The 14466-nt window shown below is 41.9% G+C and overlaps 1 protein-coding gene across 1 annotated transcript in view; it reads right to left on the bottom strand.

Annotated features, from left to right (window-relative positions):
• Nucleotides 1–543: 543 nt before the first annotated feature.
• Nucleotides 544–14466, bottom strand: part of MTBP (MDM2 binding protein) — a 30526-nt gene continuing 16603 nt past the window's right edge. The window contains exons 17-22 of the mRNA XM_034422238.3: nucleotides 10877–10969; nucleotides 9798–10064; nucleotides 7991–8243; nucleotides 6357–6470; nucleotides 1657–1722; nucleotides 544–747 (exon numbers count right to left, since the gene is read on the bottom strand). Coding sequence (XP_034278129.2) covers nucleotides 709–747; nucleotides 1657–1722; nucleotides 6357–6470; nucleotides 7991–8243; nucleotides 9798–10064; nucleotides 10877–10969 — 832 coding nt within the window. The 3' untranslated portion in view covers nucleotides 544–708. The remainder of the gene's footprint in view (nucleotides 748–1656; nucleotides 1723–6356; nucleotides 6471–7990; nucleotides 8244–9797; nucleotides 10065–10876; nucleotides 10970–14466) is intronic.

Here is a 14466-nt window from a genome sequence, read left to right as displayed (position 1 = left end):
GTTTAGTTCACGGAAAGGAGTATCAATCTCCTGGCATTTCACACAAATATATAAATCTGTATATATTGAATCTATACATTCAAGGATGGCAAAACATCCTGGTCTATTTGAACAGAGCACTAGTCAGAATTATACTTTGAAGGTTGGAATGAGACGTAGCGAACAACTCAGTGAAAGAACTGAATTTAAATGCTTCATGTTTTGAATTATTCTTCCTTTTTTTCTAAGATCTTGATAAAGTTTCTTACCTTTTAATCTGGATAGTTTACTGTCTCGTAAAGTGAGTGAGCTGTGACCTGCAACCACTCTCAAAAGTAGTTTTTCCTGACAGTCGTGGTATTATCCCTAGAATTCCATGTGTCCCTCACCTTTAAAATGGTTGAAATGCCTGGTTTTTAAAAGTACTTGCTAAGCAATACTTTCAAGTTTATTTAAAGAAACCATTAACTAATTTAACCGGACATTCTGCACATTTGAATATAATAAAGAATTTACGTTTACAGAGCTAAGCAACGTTCAAATCATGCAGACCGGAAAGACAGCTTTAAGAAATTATTTTTATTCTAGTGAAAACTTTTTACAACACAAATAACTTCAATTTAATGATCTCAGAGGTTTGAAAGCATCGCGTAGCAGTTACTGCCAAGCTTTAGACATATCTACCAACAAGACACTTCAAGTTGTTCTCAGAGTGTGGCTGCACTTATGTCACTGATCCTTGTTCTTTTCTAAAACCCAATCAATGACCTGCAAATAAGCAACAGAAAATGTTAAACATTAAAAATATTAAATATTAAAAATAGAAATACCTGAATAAAACAAACACTTAAGACATATTGCAGTTTGAGAACATACGTTAGATGTTGAAATAGTTCTTCCTAATTGTGGGCTTTTCTTAAGAAAAATAACCCCTAAAATCAGCAAGGCTTCCGCTAGGCAATGAACAAGGACTGTGTAGCCACATTCAAGATACATCCCACAAATCATCATTAAAGGGATGAGTCAGCCCTCTTTCAGATTCAACCAGCGTGGGGCAGTCAACATCAGCTAACCTAATTCATAAAGCCAAACTTTGACAAATGATGGAAGCCAATTCTCTGGAGCAGTTACTTGTGACGAGGTCCAGACAACGATTACTTTACCTGTTGAACATTGCTGTTAGTAGCTTTTCTCCCAATAGGCTGCGGAATGATACAGGAATGGGTTAATACAGTTGGATCTGCCTGGAGACTGAGTCATAATTTTTTTTTGGCCACATCTCCATGCGCCTCCATCGGCCCCAGTTTTTTGACTCAGTCAACTGACAGAGACGCATTTGGCAGTTGCTCCGATACATCCATTCCTGGACCATTCCATCTATTGCAGGTTTTCCCTCCATTCGCATTAAGGATCATCTTTAGTGTGCTGGCCAACTCAGCTTTGGTTGAGAACGTCGCCGCCTTCACCTTTGAGTCCCTCGGGCCAGACTTGAACGGCCTAGGCTACACATCCCACAAATCATCATTAAAGGAATGAGTCAGCCCTCTTTCAGATTCAACCAGCATGGGGCAGTTGACATCAGCTAACCTAATTCATAAAACTAAACTTTGACAAATGATGGAAGCCAATTCTCTGGAGCAGTTACTTGTGACGCGGTCCAGACAACCATTACTTTACCTGTTGAACATTGCCGTTAGTAGCTTTTTTCATTTCCTCCAGCAAACCTCGAGATGTTTTCAGATCCTAAATATGAAATACATTACTTTCAAAATCCGCTGGTTTATTAATGAAAAAAACCTTTTAAGATGGCAAGGAAGAATAATGTTCTTATTTAGTAACGCTTACTTTTGTCACATTTTCAATAGTAAATAGCTATATAGGCGTCTTAATTTAGAAATTCTACGGACGAACAAGAAAACCCATTTATCATTGTAGCTTGGTCTTGTCAACTAAGTTTCCTTACCTATTTTTGTTTGAATCATAACCTATTTAGTCCCCTTTATGAGGGGTCCCCAACCCCCGGTCCGCGGTTTGGTGCTGTGTCACGGCCAGTTCGGAACTGCGCTGTGGAAGTGTGTGCGTGGAAAGCTGCATTTGTGAAAATGGCATGTGTGTGAAACAATTCCCCCTGCTTCTCTGCTGCTTTGGCCAGTCCGCCGAGCCGGAAAGGCTGGAGACCACTACCCTATATTGTTATGTAATTCAATGCCCAAATGTTTATATCCAACCATAGTCATAGCAGAAGAGATGCTGGGACATACCGTATTTTTCAGAGTATAAGATGCACTGGAGTATAAGACACAGCTTAGTTTTTGGGGAGGAAAATTGGGGGGGGGAATCTGCCTATCAGGTATTCATCTGGCTAGCGTCCTTAGTCTGGTCAGCTTCAGCACATTAGTTTGCTGGGTTTTTATCCCCTGCTTGGGGCTAACAAATAGCTTCTAAGGCACAGCTGAGAGGAAGCAGCAATGAGAAAAGCAGGCAAAGCGGGGTGGGGTGGGGGCGGAGATAGCTTCACTTGGCTAGCGCCTAGTTAGGGCTGAAAAAAAGCTTCTAAAGAACAGCTGAGAGTTGGAGCAAAGCATGGAGATTGCTTCACTTGCTAGCGCCTGGTTAAAGCACAGCAGAGAGTCGAGGGAGCAGGCAAAGCTGGGAAGATCGCTTGTTAATGCCTCGTTAGCGCCTTGTTAGGGCTGAAAAAAAAGCTTAAAAGCTACATTTGGATTATAAGACACCCAAATTTTCAGCCCTTTTGGGGGGGGGAGGTGCATTTTATACTCCGAAAAATATGGTACTTGTGTAAAATTAGAGGAGTTCCTAACTTAAATATGCAGTGAGAGGATAATGAGCCACATCAGGAGAAAAACTGACACATTCTGGATTGGTTGTACCCAATGGCACAAGTAGTCCTCGACAAAGAACCATCATGAGACATGCCCGTTACAGTTGTAAGTCACGACAGTTGATTTTACATTCTTTTTCTGTGGCAGTTGTGAAGGGAATATGACAAGCATTAAACGAACCTCAGGCCTTAAGCAAAGCCATTGCTTGCGATGTATGGCATGGCTCTGCTGAAAACCAGAAGTAAATACCAGTGTTTGGCAAAACTTGTAAAATTGTGATCACGTGACTGCAGGATGCTGCAAATAGCCATAAATGCAGCTCTTGTTGCCTAGCACCAGAGTTTTGGTCAGGTGACCGTGGAGGGGCTCTGACTGTTGGAACGTTCAATCCAGGTCGTAAGTCGCTTGAAGGTAGACCTGTCATAATTTTGAATGGTTGGTAAGTGACCAGTCGTAAATCAAGGACTGCCTATATCTCACAAATGCTCCAACAGAAGCCCTTCAGTTCTTCCCAATACGGGGAAGTGGCTTAGTAGTTCCTGCTACCAATTTCTCCAAGAGGGGAGCCTCTCATCTATTGCTTTTCTTCCTAATCCCTATGAGGGAGGAACGTGGCTAGAAGATTCGGCTCTTCTTTTTCCTGCCCTTCCGAATAAATCCATTTTAGGAGAGATAGGCAAACTTTTATCTTAAACAGGAGGAATATTTAAAAAGCTTTTCCATTAGCAGTGGAGGTAAATGGAGTTGTTTAGATCAGGGGTCTCCAACCTTGGCAACCTCAACCTTGCTGGCTGAGGAATTCTAGGATTTGAAGTCCACAAGTCTTAAAGTTGCCAAGGTTGGAGACCCCTGGTTTAGATTATGGGAAAGCAGCATCTTGGTTGAAAAAGAAAACTCTCTGTTCCCAGCTGACCACAAGATGGCAATGGTCTGCTATGAACAGTGGAACTCTCCTCCCCACCCCCAAAAAAGGCTGAAAGAAGTCAAAATATTTTCTGCAACGTAGGCTGAAGTAAAGATTCAAACTGGTGGTGTATAATCCGTACAGAATAAAACTTAATTAGCAGCACACAGAAAGAAGATCACAATCCTAATGAAAATTTTTTCACTAGGTTACCTATTTTGACCAAGACAAATTTTGACGGATGCTACCGTTGTTTCAGTTTTCACTTTTTCTCTGGAAATTTCCAAGTTTAGGCTGAGGTGAAGAGATGTCTAGGACAGCGGGATAGACATTATGGGGCCCTTGGGTGCTCTCTGAGTTTGGTTATGCACTGATGATGTTACCTAGTTGGGTGACAAAACGTCTACAAGAAAACCACCAACCTCACAGAGGGCCAAGGACCCCCCTAAGGTACAAATATTCTCATCTATTGCATATAAACTGGGAGTTACTAAATTCTACCACCTAGCACGGCCATCCTTTTCAAATTTTCTGAATTTTTGCATATTTTTGTCACTGATTGTTACCATCAGAGCTTCATTGGGCTCCTACAGTATTTGTATATTAAAGAGCTCTGAATGAATAAACAACACCAATCTATTATTTAATTATAATAATGAATGGCCAATCCTGCTCCACATTTCTTGCTAGAAAACAGACAAAATAATGCAACCAGAAAGACAGAAAATGTGAAAAAGTAAAAAAAAAAAAACTTTTCATGGAACTCCGTGAATGTATTTGTGGCACAGGCCATGAAATGCATTCAGTATCAGGGACAGTGCTAAATATTCAGTTTCAGTTCAGCCAAAGTTGACAGGTACCGTATTTTTTGGACTATAAGACGCACTGGAGTATGAGCCTTCGTGGTGCAGCAGACTAAAGCACTGTTTAGTAACACCAGCCGCCTGTAATTACTGCAAGTTCAAATCTCACCAGGCTCAAGGTTGACTCAGCCTTCCATCCTTTCGAGGTAGGTAAAATGAGGACCCGGTTTGTGGGGGCAAAAAGCTGACTTTGTATAAAAAAGAACACCGCTGGGGGGGGCGCAAAGCCCTACTAAGCAGGTATATACAAAAGTATGAAGGCTATTGCTTAACGCATTGTAAGCCCGCCCTGAGTCTCTGGAAAAGGGCGGCATATAAATCGAACCAATAAATAAATAAATTAATTAAATAAATAAATAAATAAATAAATAAGACACACCAAGATTTCGAAGAGGTAAACAAGAAAAAAAAAAAAAGGTTTTTGCCTCCCCGGCCCCCAGGAGCACTCTGAAGGCCTCCCAAACCCTCTGCGTGTCCCGTTTTGGGCGAAAATGGGACGCGCGGGGTGGGGTTTCAGGAGGCCAAAAACGGCTGTATGTGGTGTATAAGACTGGATAGCTCTGCAGACAAGGCACTGCAATTTAACACCAGCTGTCTGCAATTAAAGTAAGTTCGAATCTTGCCAGGCTCAAGGTTGACTCAGCCTTCCATCCTTTCTAAGGTAGGTAAATTGAGGACCCAGTTTGTGGGGGCAATAAACTGACTGTATAAAATACAAAAGTATGAAGGCTATTGCTTAACGCACTGTAAGCCACCCTGAGTCTCCGGAGAAGGGCGGCATATAAATATAAATCAAATATAAATCAAAATAAGACACACCAACATTTCCACCCTCTTTTTTGTGGGGGATAGGGGGAAGTGCATCTTATACTCAGAAAAGTACGGTAATTCTCAGCTTAGCGACTCTTCAAAGTTACTTTCCCAGAGCTACTTACAACCCAGATCCAAAGGCTGTCCTCTCCCCCTCTTGTCAAAATTGTTGTATTTTGGGTGTTTGGCATCCAGCCTGCATTTACAGCTGTTTGCAGCATCCTGTAGTGACGTTTTTTGACAGAAACCAGAATTTATTCTGTTTCTAGCAAAAAATTGGCTATTGTGGATATTGGATTTGCTTAACAACCGCAAAATTTGCTTTACAAGTACCATGCTTTCCTTGATGGCCACCACAAAAAAAAAAGGTCATAAAACCAGGTAGTCGCATGGTGATCTGCTTAATGATGAGCACAATATACGATAATTCCTGGTTAGTTACAGTCGGAAATTAAGGACTAGCTCAGTCATTTAATGTTAACTATATACTATATACCCCTGAGAACAGAGTGCCCTTTTTCAGAGATAACTTCATGACTTATCTGTGTCTTAGTGGAGAAGCATTTTTTCCCTAGACGGTTAACTGTAACATGGGGGCATACAAAAAACCCCCAAAAGAATTATATTTGCCCACTGATTTCCGCATTTACAGTGTATCACATTTCTCATTTCCTGAAATAGGTTAATATGAATTTGCATATCACCCATTAGGGCAAGGGTGGCAGCAATGGCCCCTTTACGAGCTGTGGACTTCAACTCCCAGAATTGAATCGTGGCTGGCTCAGGAATTCTGGGAATTGAAGTCCCCAGCTCATAAAAGGATTATAGATGCCCAGTCGAGTTAAGGGAAAATAAGGACTAAATTTTTTCTCCCTTTAAACCATCTGACAAAAGCTTATTATCCCACAGTTTGATCATCTGGTATTTTGCACACAGAAAGAGAGAACATTTGAGTACCTTTAAGTAACATTTGGATATTTCAAATAAACGTTGACTGCATGTTGTGAAGCACTTGTGGTCTCTTGCAATGCCATGCTTCTCAAGAGTACTCATCACTATGTCCTTCAGCATCTTGGGAAGAAAAAAATGGGTCTATTTTAATTTCAAGGGCCAGCACATCAGGCTATACCTCAACAGATCAAAGACACCAGTTACTGTAATCATGTGCACAGTCGCTCACACCTCGTCACCTCCTGCCTTGACTACTGCAACACTCTCTACATGGGGCTCCCCTTGAAGAGCACCCGGAGGCTCCAGCTGGTCCAGAACGCAGCAGCGCGGGTAGTGATGGGAGCAGCATGGCGCTCCCATGTAACACCGCTCCTGCGCGAGCTGCACTGGCTCCCGGTGGTCTTCCGGGTGCGCTTCAAGGTGTTGGTTATCACCTTTAAAGCGCTCCATGGCATAGGGCCTAGCTATCTTCGAGACCGCCTGCTGCCACCGACGACCTTCCATCGACCCGTGCGCTCCCACAGAGAGGGCCTCCTCAGGGTGCCATCAGCCAAACAATGTAGGCTGGTGACCCCCAGGGGGAGGGCCTTCTCTGTGGGGGCTCCTACCCTCTGGAATCAGTTGCCCCCTGAGATAAGGAGAATCCAAGACCTCAGTGCCTTCCGCCGTGCCCTTAAAACCCACTTTTTCCAACAAGCCGGGCTGGCTTAAGAAGAAATTTTTAAAAGTTTTAAATTGGTTTGTGATTTTTAATTTTTGGGCCAAATTTATATATATTTTAATGTTTTTTAATATTTGTATTTCATGTTCTTAATTCTGGCTGTACACGGCCCTGAGTCCTCAGGGAGAAGGGCGGTATATAAATTGGAAATAAAATAAAAATAAAATAAATAAATGTAATATATTCTAGAGAAGTAAAACTCTAGGTTGAAAGCTGGAGTTCTGTTGTGGCCCGCCAGTAGCCAGCGGAGCTGGTGGCAGACTCAAAACAGTAAGGAGGTTGGGGAAGAACATGGGCCAGTCCTGGAGTCTGGGGAAGGCTTTGATGAGTGCTCTGCATCAGAGGCAGAGATGGGGCCAGGGCCGTCTGACAGTTACCAGCTGCCTTCAGAGTTGGATATCAGTGGGGCAGAAGAACAGCTGGAGCCTGTTCCCGATGTGCACATGCGCAGAGCTGCCAGGAGAAGGGAACAGCTAAAGAACAAGGACCTACTCGGGAGTAAAGGCACAAGTGGATGGTGAATGGCCCCTCCCATAGGGAATAAAGAGGAGCGGAGGGGAGTTTGCAGGAGACAATTAGTTCCATTCATTAGGGTGAAAATCTGTTCCTGACTTCTTGCAGCAGGTAATTGCTGCTACAGGTGTTTGAAAGATATCGGCCTGGCCACTCTCCAAGCCTGATAAAGGTCTGTGGTTATGAAATCTCATGAAAGACTGTTTGCCAGGACTTTGCTGGAGAGGGATTCTCTTTAACCTAAATAAAAGAGGTTTTATCGGGATGAGGAGTCTGCTTCATGATCTCGGGAGGCCTAGATCAGAACAAGATTAACCTCTTGAGTTGCCAGCCAGGCCATAGAAGGCCTTTTGGTGGTGTAATGATGTCACCATAAAAATCCAGCAGGGAGAAAGGAATTCTTTACCCGTGTATGCTTCTGGGATCTCGATTCTTTTCCGGGCTTCGGTGTCTCCGGTTCTTTATTACAGTTCTGGCTTGCTGAGTTGCTCCTGGAAGTTTCTTTGTTCACCACCCAATTCTGAAAAGATTTGTCAGCCGCAGAGGGCAGAGAGGTTGAAGTCTTCAAGCATTTCTTTGGGACAACTGTGGCTTGGTGACTCCTGCGGATTCTGCTCACCTGGGACAAGACGGAATCTGTGCTTTCAGACTGCAGTAATCTGAAACAAGAGTAACATTACTTTTTTCTTTTCTTTTCTTTTTACCAAAATGTATTTATGCTGGCTTGGATTTATTTTGAAAATACCACAGTATTGACATCTATCATCTATCAGAATTATCAGCCTGAAAGCAAAATTAAAATATTATGAGCCACGAAATCACTGTCAACTCTTAATGACGACATTAAATAAATTTTCTCCATGAACAGCTGTCCCTAATCTGGTCTCCAGATGAAAATACAACTATTTAGACATATGACACAAGTAACTAAATGGAACCACTCTTGAGCAAATTACCCTCAGCTAGCACTGTGCAATATTTTTCAATGTGCTATAGCAGGGGTGTTATATAGGGGTGTTATGTAGCGGTGGTTCAGTGGCTAAGACACTGAGCTTGTTGATCGAAAGGTCGGCAGTTCAGCGGTTCGAATCCCTAGTGCCGCGTAACGGGGTGAGCTCCCGTTACTTGTCCCAGCTTCTGCCAACCTAGCAGATCGAAAGCACATAAAAAATGCAAGTAGAAAAATAGGGACCATCTTTGGTGGGAAAGTAACAGCGTTCCGTGCGCCTTTGGCATTTAGTCATGCCGGCCACATGACTACGGAGATGTCTTAGGACCGCGCTGGCTCTTCGGCTTTGAAACGGAGATGAACACTGCCCCCTAGAGTCAGGAATGACTAGCACATAAGTGCAAGGGGAACTTTTACCATTATCTTTTATAGCAGTGGTCCCCAACCTGTGGGCCACAGTACACTAGTGAATGGGGAGGGATTTGCAACCCGGCCATGGAAACAGCCAGCGAGAGCGTGTATCCTCACTTGTGTGAGCAATGGGCAAGCGTGTGCGACCATGCTCTATTTGCGGGAGCGGCAGGCACTCTGCTCATGGAAATGGAGCTACGCACGCACACGTGCCGGCCGCTTGCACGAACCATCCACTCTTTCCCCCTCTCCCCCCACCGGTCCGCAAAGCCAGAAATATTGGGGAACTCTGTCCTATAGGTGCCAACTTTGAAATGGATCCATGCTGCCGTAGCCATCTTTTCGTTTCTCAGCCTGCCACACAGTATGGGGGAGGGGGACGTTTGAAATGTCAGACCAGACAATAACAATAGATCGTCCCGTGGGAACCAAGGTCATCTCAAGAGGTGCTGGCCCGAGACTGGAAGGAGTTACCCGGGAGATGCCAGAACACCTAATTGGATAATGTGACCTGTGACCAGGAGGGAGGGGAATATCTATTCTTTTAATTGTACGAGAACCACGGGAAATAATTAGAGTTGGTTTTGCTTTCATACGGGCTGAAATGATGTACTCAATAAAGCTGTTTTTAAAGGAATCTGATAGTCTCGATTTGCTGGCTTGGTTGGGCTCGTCAGTCGGAACCTTAACATAGGGATTAAGAAAGTGCCACTTACTTCAATAGAAAACATGGTACACTGAAGGTTATCATAGCCAGAAAAAAAAAATGATAGAAGAGAAACATTGCATAACAGCCAGGCAAAGCAGCAATCAAGAAAGGAAAGAAATCTCTCGGTTCTATTTATTTTCATACCTTTTGTTGGAACCAAAGCTCTCTACGTCTTTTGATCTCCGTTTTAGCTTAGAGGTTTCCATTTGGAAGTCTCTTTGTGAAGATTCTCCGTCAGGGACACTTCCAGGCTCGGACAAAACTGCCGGGGATGGCAGGGGACTCAAGACCCAGGGCACAGGGCAAGACTCCTTTGTGCAGGTGGTCTGAGTTTCAAAACGGATAAGACGAGACTGAAGTTCAGCAAACTCCCCATCTCTTTCCAAAGCTCTTCTGTTGTCGAGGCAGTACCTAACAATCGACATTAAAAACAGGGTTTGGAACCACCAGCATTGCAGAAAGTCTAGGCTCCTTCTGACATATAGGAAAACTTTATGCCCTTCTTGCCATAAGGGTATATCGTCCTTGCTTTTCTTACTCAAATTTCTCCATTCAGGAGCCTGAGTGGGGCAGCAGACTAATGCTACTGTTAAAGGTAGTATTTAGCTTCCAGCTGCCTGCAATTACTGCAAGTTCAATTCTCACCAGGCTCAAGGTTGACTCAGCCTTCCATCCTTTCTAAGGTAGGTAAAATGAGGACCCGGTTTGTGGGGGCAATAAGCTGACTTTGTATAAATATACAAAAGTATGAAGGCTATTGCTTAACGCATTGTAAGCCGCCCTGAGTATCCGGAGAAGGGCGGCATATAAATAAATAAAAAAAAAATATCCCTGTGGAACACCCTGCCACTGGAGGTGAAATCCACCTTCATTCATTTGGCCTTCCAGAAGGGCCTTTAAACCTGGTTCTGCCAGTTGGCCTGAGACTACAGGTACTTGGTGCAGTGATAGAGAAGACACCCCTTTGACATTGAAAAGCATTACGTTCAAATACTACCAGGTCAACTGCTCTACTTTCAGCTGAAAACATTGTCAGAACATATTTTGTACTTACAAAAGCATGCATTTAAACATTATGCTTGGTTTCAAGCATTAAATATCCAAAATATGAAAAGAACTGGGAGAGAAATCTATTATTTTTTTTTAAAGTTTCAATATTTTCTTAAACTTGACTTGTGCCAAAGGAGAGGGCTCAGGAAATAATTCACAGTAAGGGAACTTACTCAAGACCGTGGTAATGGCAGCTGGCAGCTTTTTCAAACGGTAAAGCTCTCAGTTTTCGAGGTGTCAGTTCAGGTGTCAAAAAAACACTATCACTGAAAAACAACAACACAGAATTCACCTGAAACCAAAGTTATTGCTCCCTTATATATGAGCTGTGCTGGCGCAGTGGTTAGAGTGCAGTACTGCAGGCTACTTCTGCTGACTGCTGATTGCCAGCAGTTTGGCAGTTCAAGTCCCACGGCTCAAGATTGACTCAGCCTTCCATCCTTCCGAGGTGGGTAAAATTGTTGCAATATGCTGACTCTGTAAACCACTTAGAGAGGACTGTAAAAGCACTGTGAAGCAATATATAAGTCTAAATGCTATTGCTAAGTGCTATTATAGGCAAAACAAACATTTTAACAATAGGAATAGGAACAATCAGTCTCATTAGCAGCATATTGTAAAGAACAGACATCTGATTTGTAGCATGCTTGTTTTATGTGTATTTCTCTCATTTATATACCATCAGAGTCCAAGGACTCCCGGTAGTTTATAAGCATAAAAACAACACTTCAAGCTAGAAAGCCAGGAGGCTTTGCGTTTCATGCCTTTGGCATGAAAGCTGGTTGGGTGACCTTTGGCTGGTCAGTCAGTCTCTCTCTCATTCCCTCCCTCCCCCTCAACCCAACCTACCTCACAGACTTGTTGTTGTGGGGAAATAGGAAGAGGAAGGAATATTATATAGAGAGAATTGTTTATAAAAATAATAAAGGCAGGATATAAATAAATAAAGATGAAAAATGCCATAAAAATTAAATTGCCATTGTAATTGTAATAATCAAATACAAAACTCCAATATACGGCAAACACAGCTTTGAAAGGCCCTTTTGCAATGACTCCACTTTGATCGCTCAATCAAGTGAATCATCATAGAGGCACAAGGGGAAGCAATCGGTTCTGTATGTGCTCAGCAGACAAACGTTTAGGCTTTCAAGCAAAACAAAACAACACTGAACTATACTCAGAAGCTTACTGGGCACCAAAGCAACATCTGCACCTTAAGTGTGATATGGCCACACACTTAATTATGTCCAAATTTGTGCTTCAATTAGTCATTCCATGTCAAGTGGTCTGGGGGTCCACAGTGATGAAAAACTAACTCTACTTTTTAGGGGGTTTGAAACATGCTCTTTCTAATGAAAATGATTTAGCAGAGTTTCCAGAAGGTCTTTTTTTGTGAAAGCGGGCTGAAAATACCCTATTTTTCATGTTTTTACAAAAAACGTCAACTTTACACTCAATTTTTAAACTACTGGAAAGCAGTAGAAATTTTATATTCGAAAACCTTGTGTTGCTAAGTTATTACACACACAGTTTCACTTTTATTATAACTTTTTCTTCCAGAGATATAAAAAGCCAAACTTTAACCTTTTTTTGAGCCACACATTTTCAGCCAACTTTGCTCCAAATTATCTAGATGGAGATCGCTCATGAGAATGTTTTTATTATTTTGTTTAATAGAGCACAAAATGTTGTGCTAAAAGATGGCTGAGTTTTGTTTCTCTCAACAAAATATTGCCAGAGATATTATGTCTCAAAGTTGCTGGAACCTCAGAGTCATACTATGGGGTCACACAAATGCCTATATCTCCACAAGTATTGCATCAGCACACATAATGCTTTACCAATCACTTTTCTGAAATCAGAGCACTTGACATGGAATGAACTAATACCTAATTCAACTAACAACTATGGATGATAGTCTCAGATACTAAACAAGGGCTGACGCTGTTTAGGATTGGTGGCACTCTGTTCTCCGGGCTTCCTGTTTAGCTTCCAAACGTTTTGTTACCAGGCTAGGTGACATCCTCAGTGGGATTTGAAGTTGAAGCGTCTTGTTTTAGTTTTCCTCCTCTTTTATTGAGCTCATGTGATCCTGTGGTTGGTGGGTCATGTGACTGGCTGATCATGCCATGTGACATGCTGTCTGAAAGGTGATGTTGTGTGAAGGTTAGGGTTAGGGTTAACATACATACATAGTCAAGCTATTCTCCAAAGCACCTGAGGGCAGGACAAGAAGCAACGGGTGGAAACTAATCAAGGAGAGAAGCAACCTAGAACTACGGAGAAATTTCCTGACAGTTAGAACAATGAATCAGTGGAACAACCTGCCTCCAGAAGTTATGAATGCTCCAACACTGGAAGTTTTTAAGATGTTGGATAACCATTTGTCTGAAGTAGTGTAGGGTTTCCTGCCTAAGCAGGGGGTTGGACTAGAAGACCTCCAAGGTCCCTTCCAACTCTGTTATTCTATTCTATTCTATTCTATTCTATTCTATTCTATTCTATTCTATTCTATTCTATTCTATTCTATTCTATTCTATTCTAATTCTATTCTAATTCTATTCTATTCTATTCTATTCTATTCTATTCTATTCTATTCTATTCTATTCTATTCTATTCTATTCATACCTCCTCCTTCCTCCTACTTTGGTGTTGTACTTCACTACGGTATTATGTTGTACTTCTGAACCCTATTCCTTGTGAAATTTCTAAGTCATCTAGAAATTCTAGATTTCATACGTAAATAATTCTACATAGCTCTCCATTATTGGAAACAATAGTAACACAAAATGTTCAAATAATCAAATATACGTTCTATCTGTAAAATAAAGTAGCAGAGTTCTGTTTGTCTTGGTAGAATATTTTGTTGCAATCTAAAAGTACAGTTTATACACATGCTGTCACTGGTTAATCAAAACAAGATAACTTGGCTGACATTCCAGAAATTCATTACCCATTCACGAAAAAGATCTGGCTTCAATCAGGCAGTATGAATGATATCCTCCCCCCTCAATTTTCGAGATTAGTTCCTAAAAGTAATTGTACTTTTCCATAATGTGTATTTGCAAACTATGATTAGTTTTAATCCTGTGAACAGATGGTCTGAAATTCTGTTGTCAATGTCAGAGGAAACACTATTAGTTGTGAGCAATAACATGACAAGGAACCTGCATGAGGGAGGGAGCAGGGGGGAGGGAAGGAAGGAAGGAAGGCCCCACCCCATTTCCAATGCTCCAAACCAGGTTTAAGAATTCTCTGAAGGAATTCCTTGTTATCAGTCTTCATTATGATCTAATCAAGCTTACACCTAGTGTGAATTCAAATGTTTCTGTTATAATGCAGGTTAAAACAAAGCTCATTTTAATAATTCATTCTGAAGTTCTTACCTGCAATGATACTGCTGTTATATCCTTTCTGAGCAACACAGAAAGTTGGAGTTTGCAGGTGATCCTTGGACTTCAAATACAGATATTAGAACCTATTCAATTTTTTGAGGCGTTTCACAAGACCACACTGTTTGAAAATTGTGAGCATACAACATCACTATCGATGTCTGAATGCTCCCAGCAAAAATTATGTTTCAACGGGAGAACTAGAATTTGTAGCTACTTAAGATTATCTAGAATAGAATAGAATAACAGTGTTGGAAGGGATCTTGGAGGTCTTCTAGTCCAACCCCCTGCTTAGGCAGGAAAGCCTACACCACTTCAGACAAATGCTTATCCAACATCTTCTTAAAAACTTCCAGTGTTGGAGCATTCAC

The sequence above is a fragment of the Pantherophis guttatus genome, chromosome 3, assembly GCF_059756535.1.
Source record: "Pantherophis guttatus breed Tessera chromosome 3, ASM5975653v1, whole genome shotgun sequence".
Taxonomy (NCBI): Eukaryota; Metazoa; Chordata; class Lepidosauria; order Squamata; family Colubridae; genus Pantherophis; species Pantherophis guttatus.
This window is presented reverse-complemented; position numbering and strand designations above follow the sequence as displayed.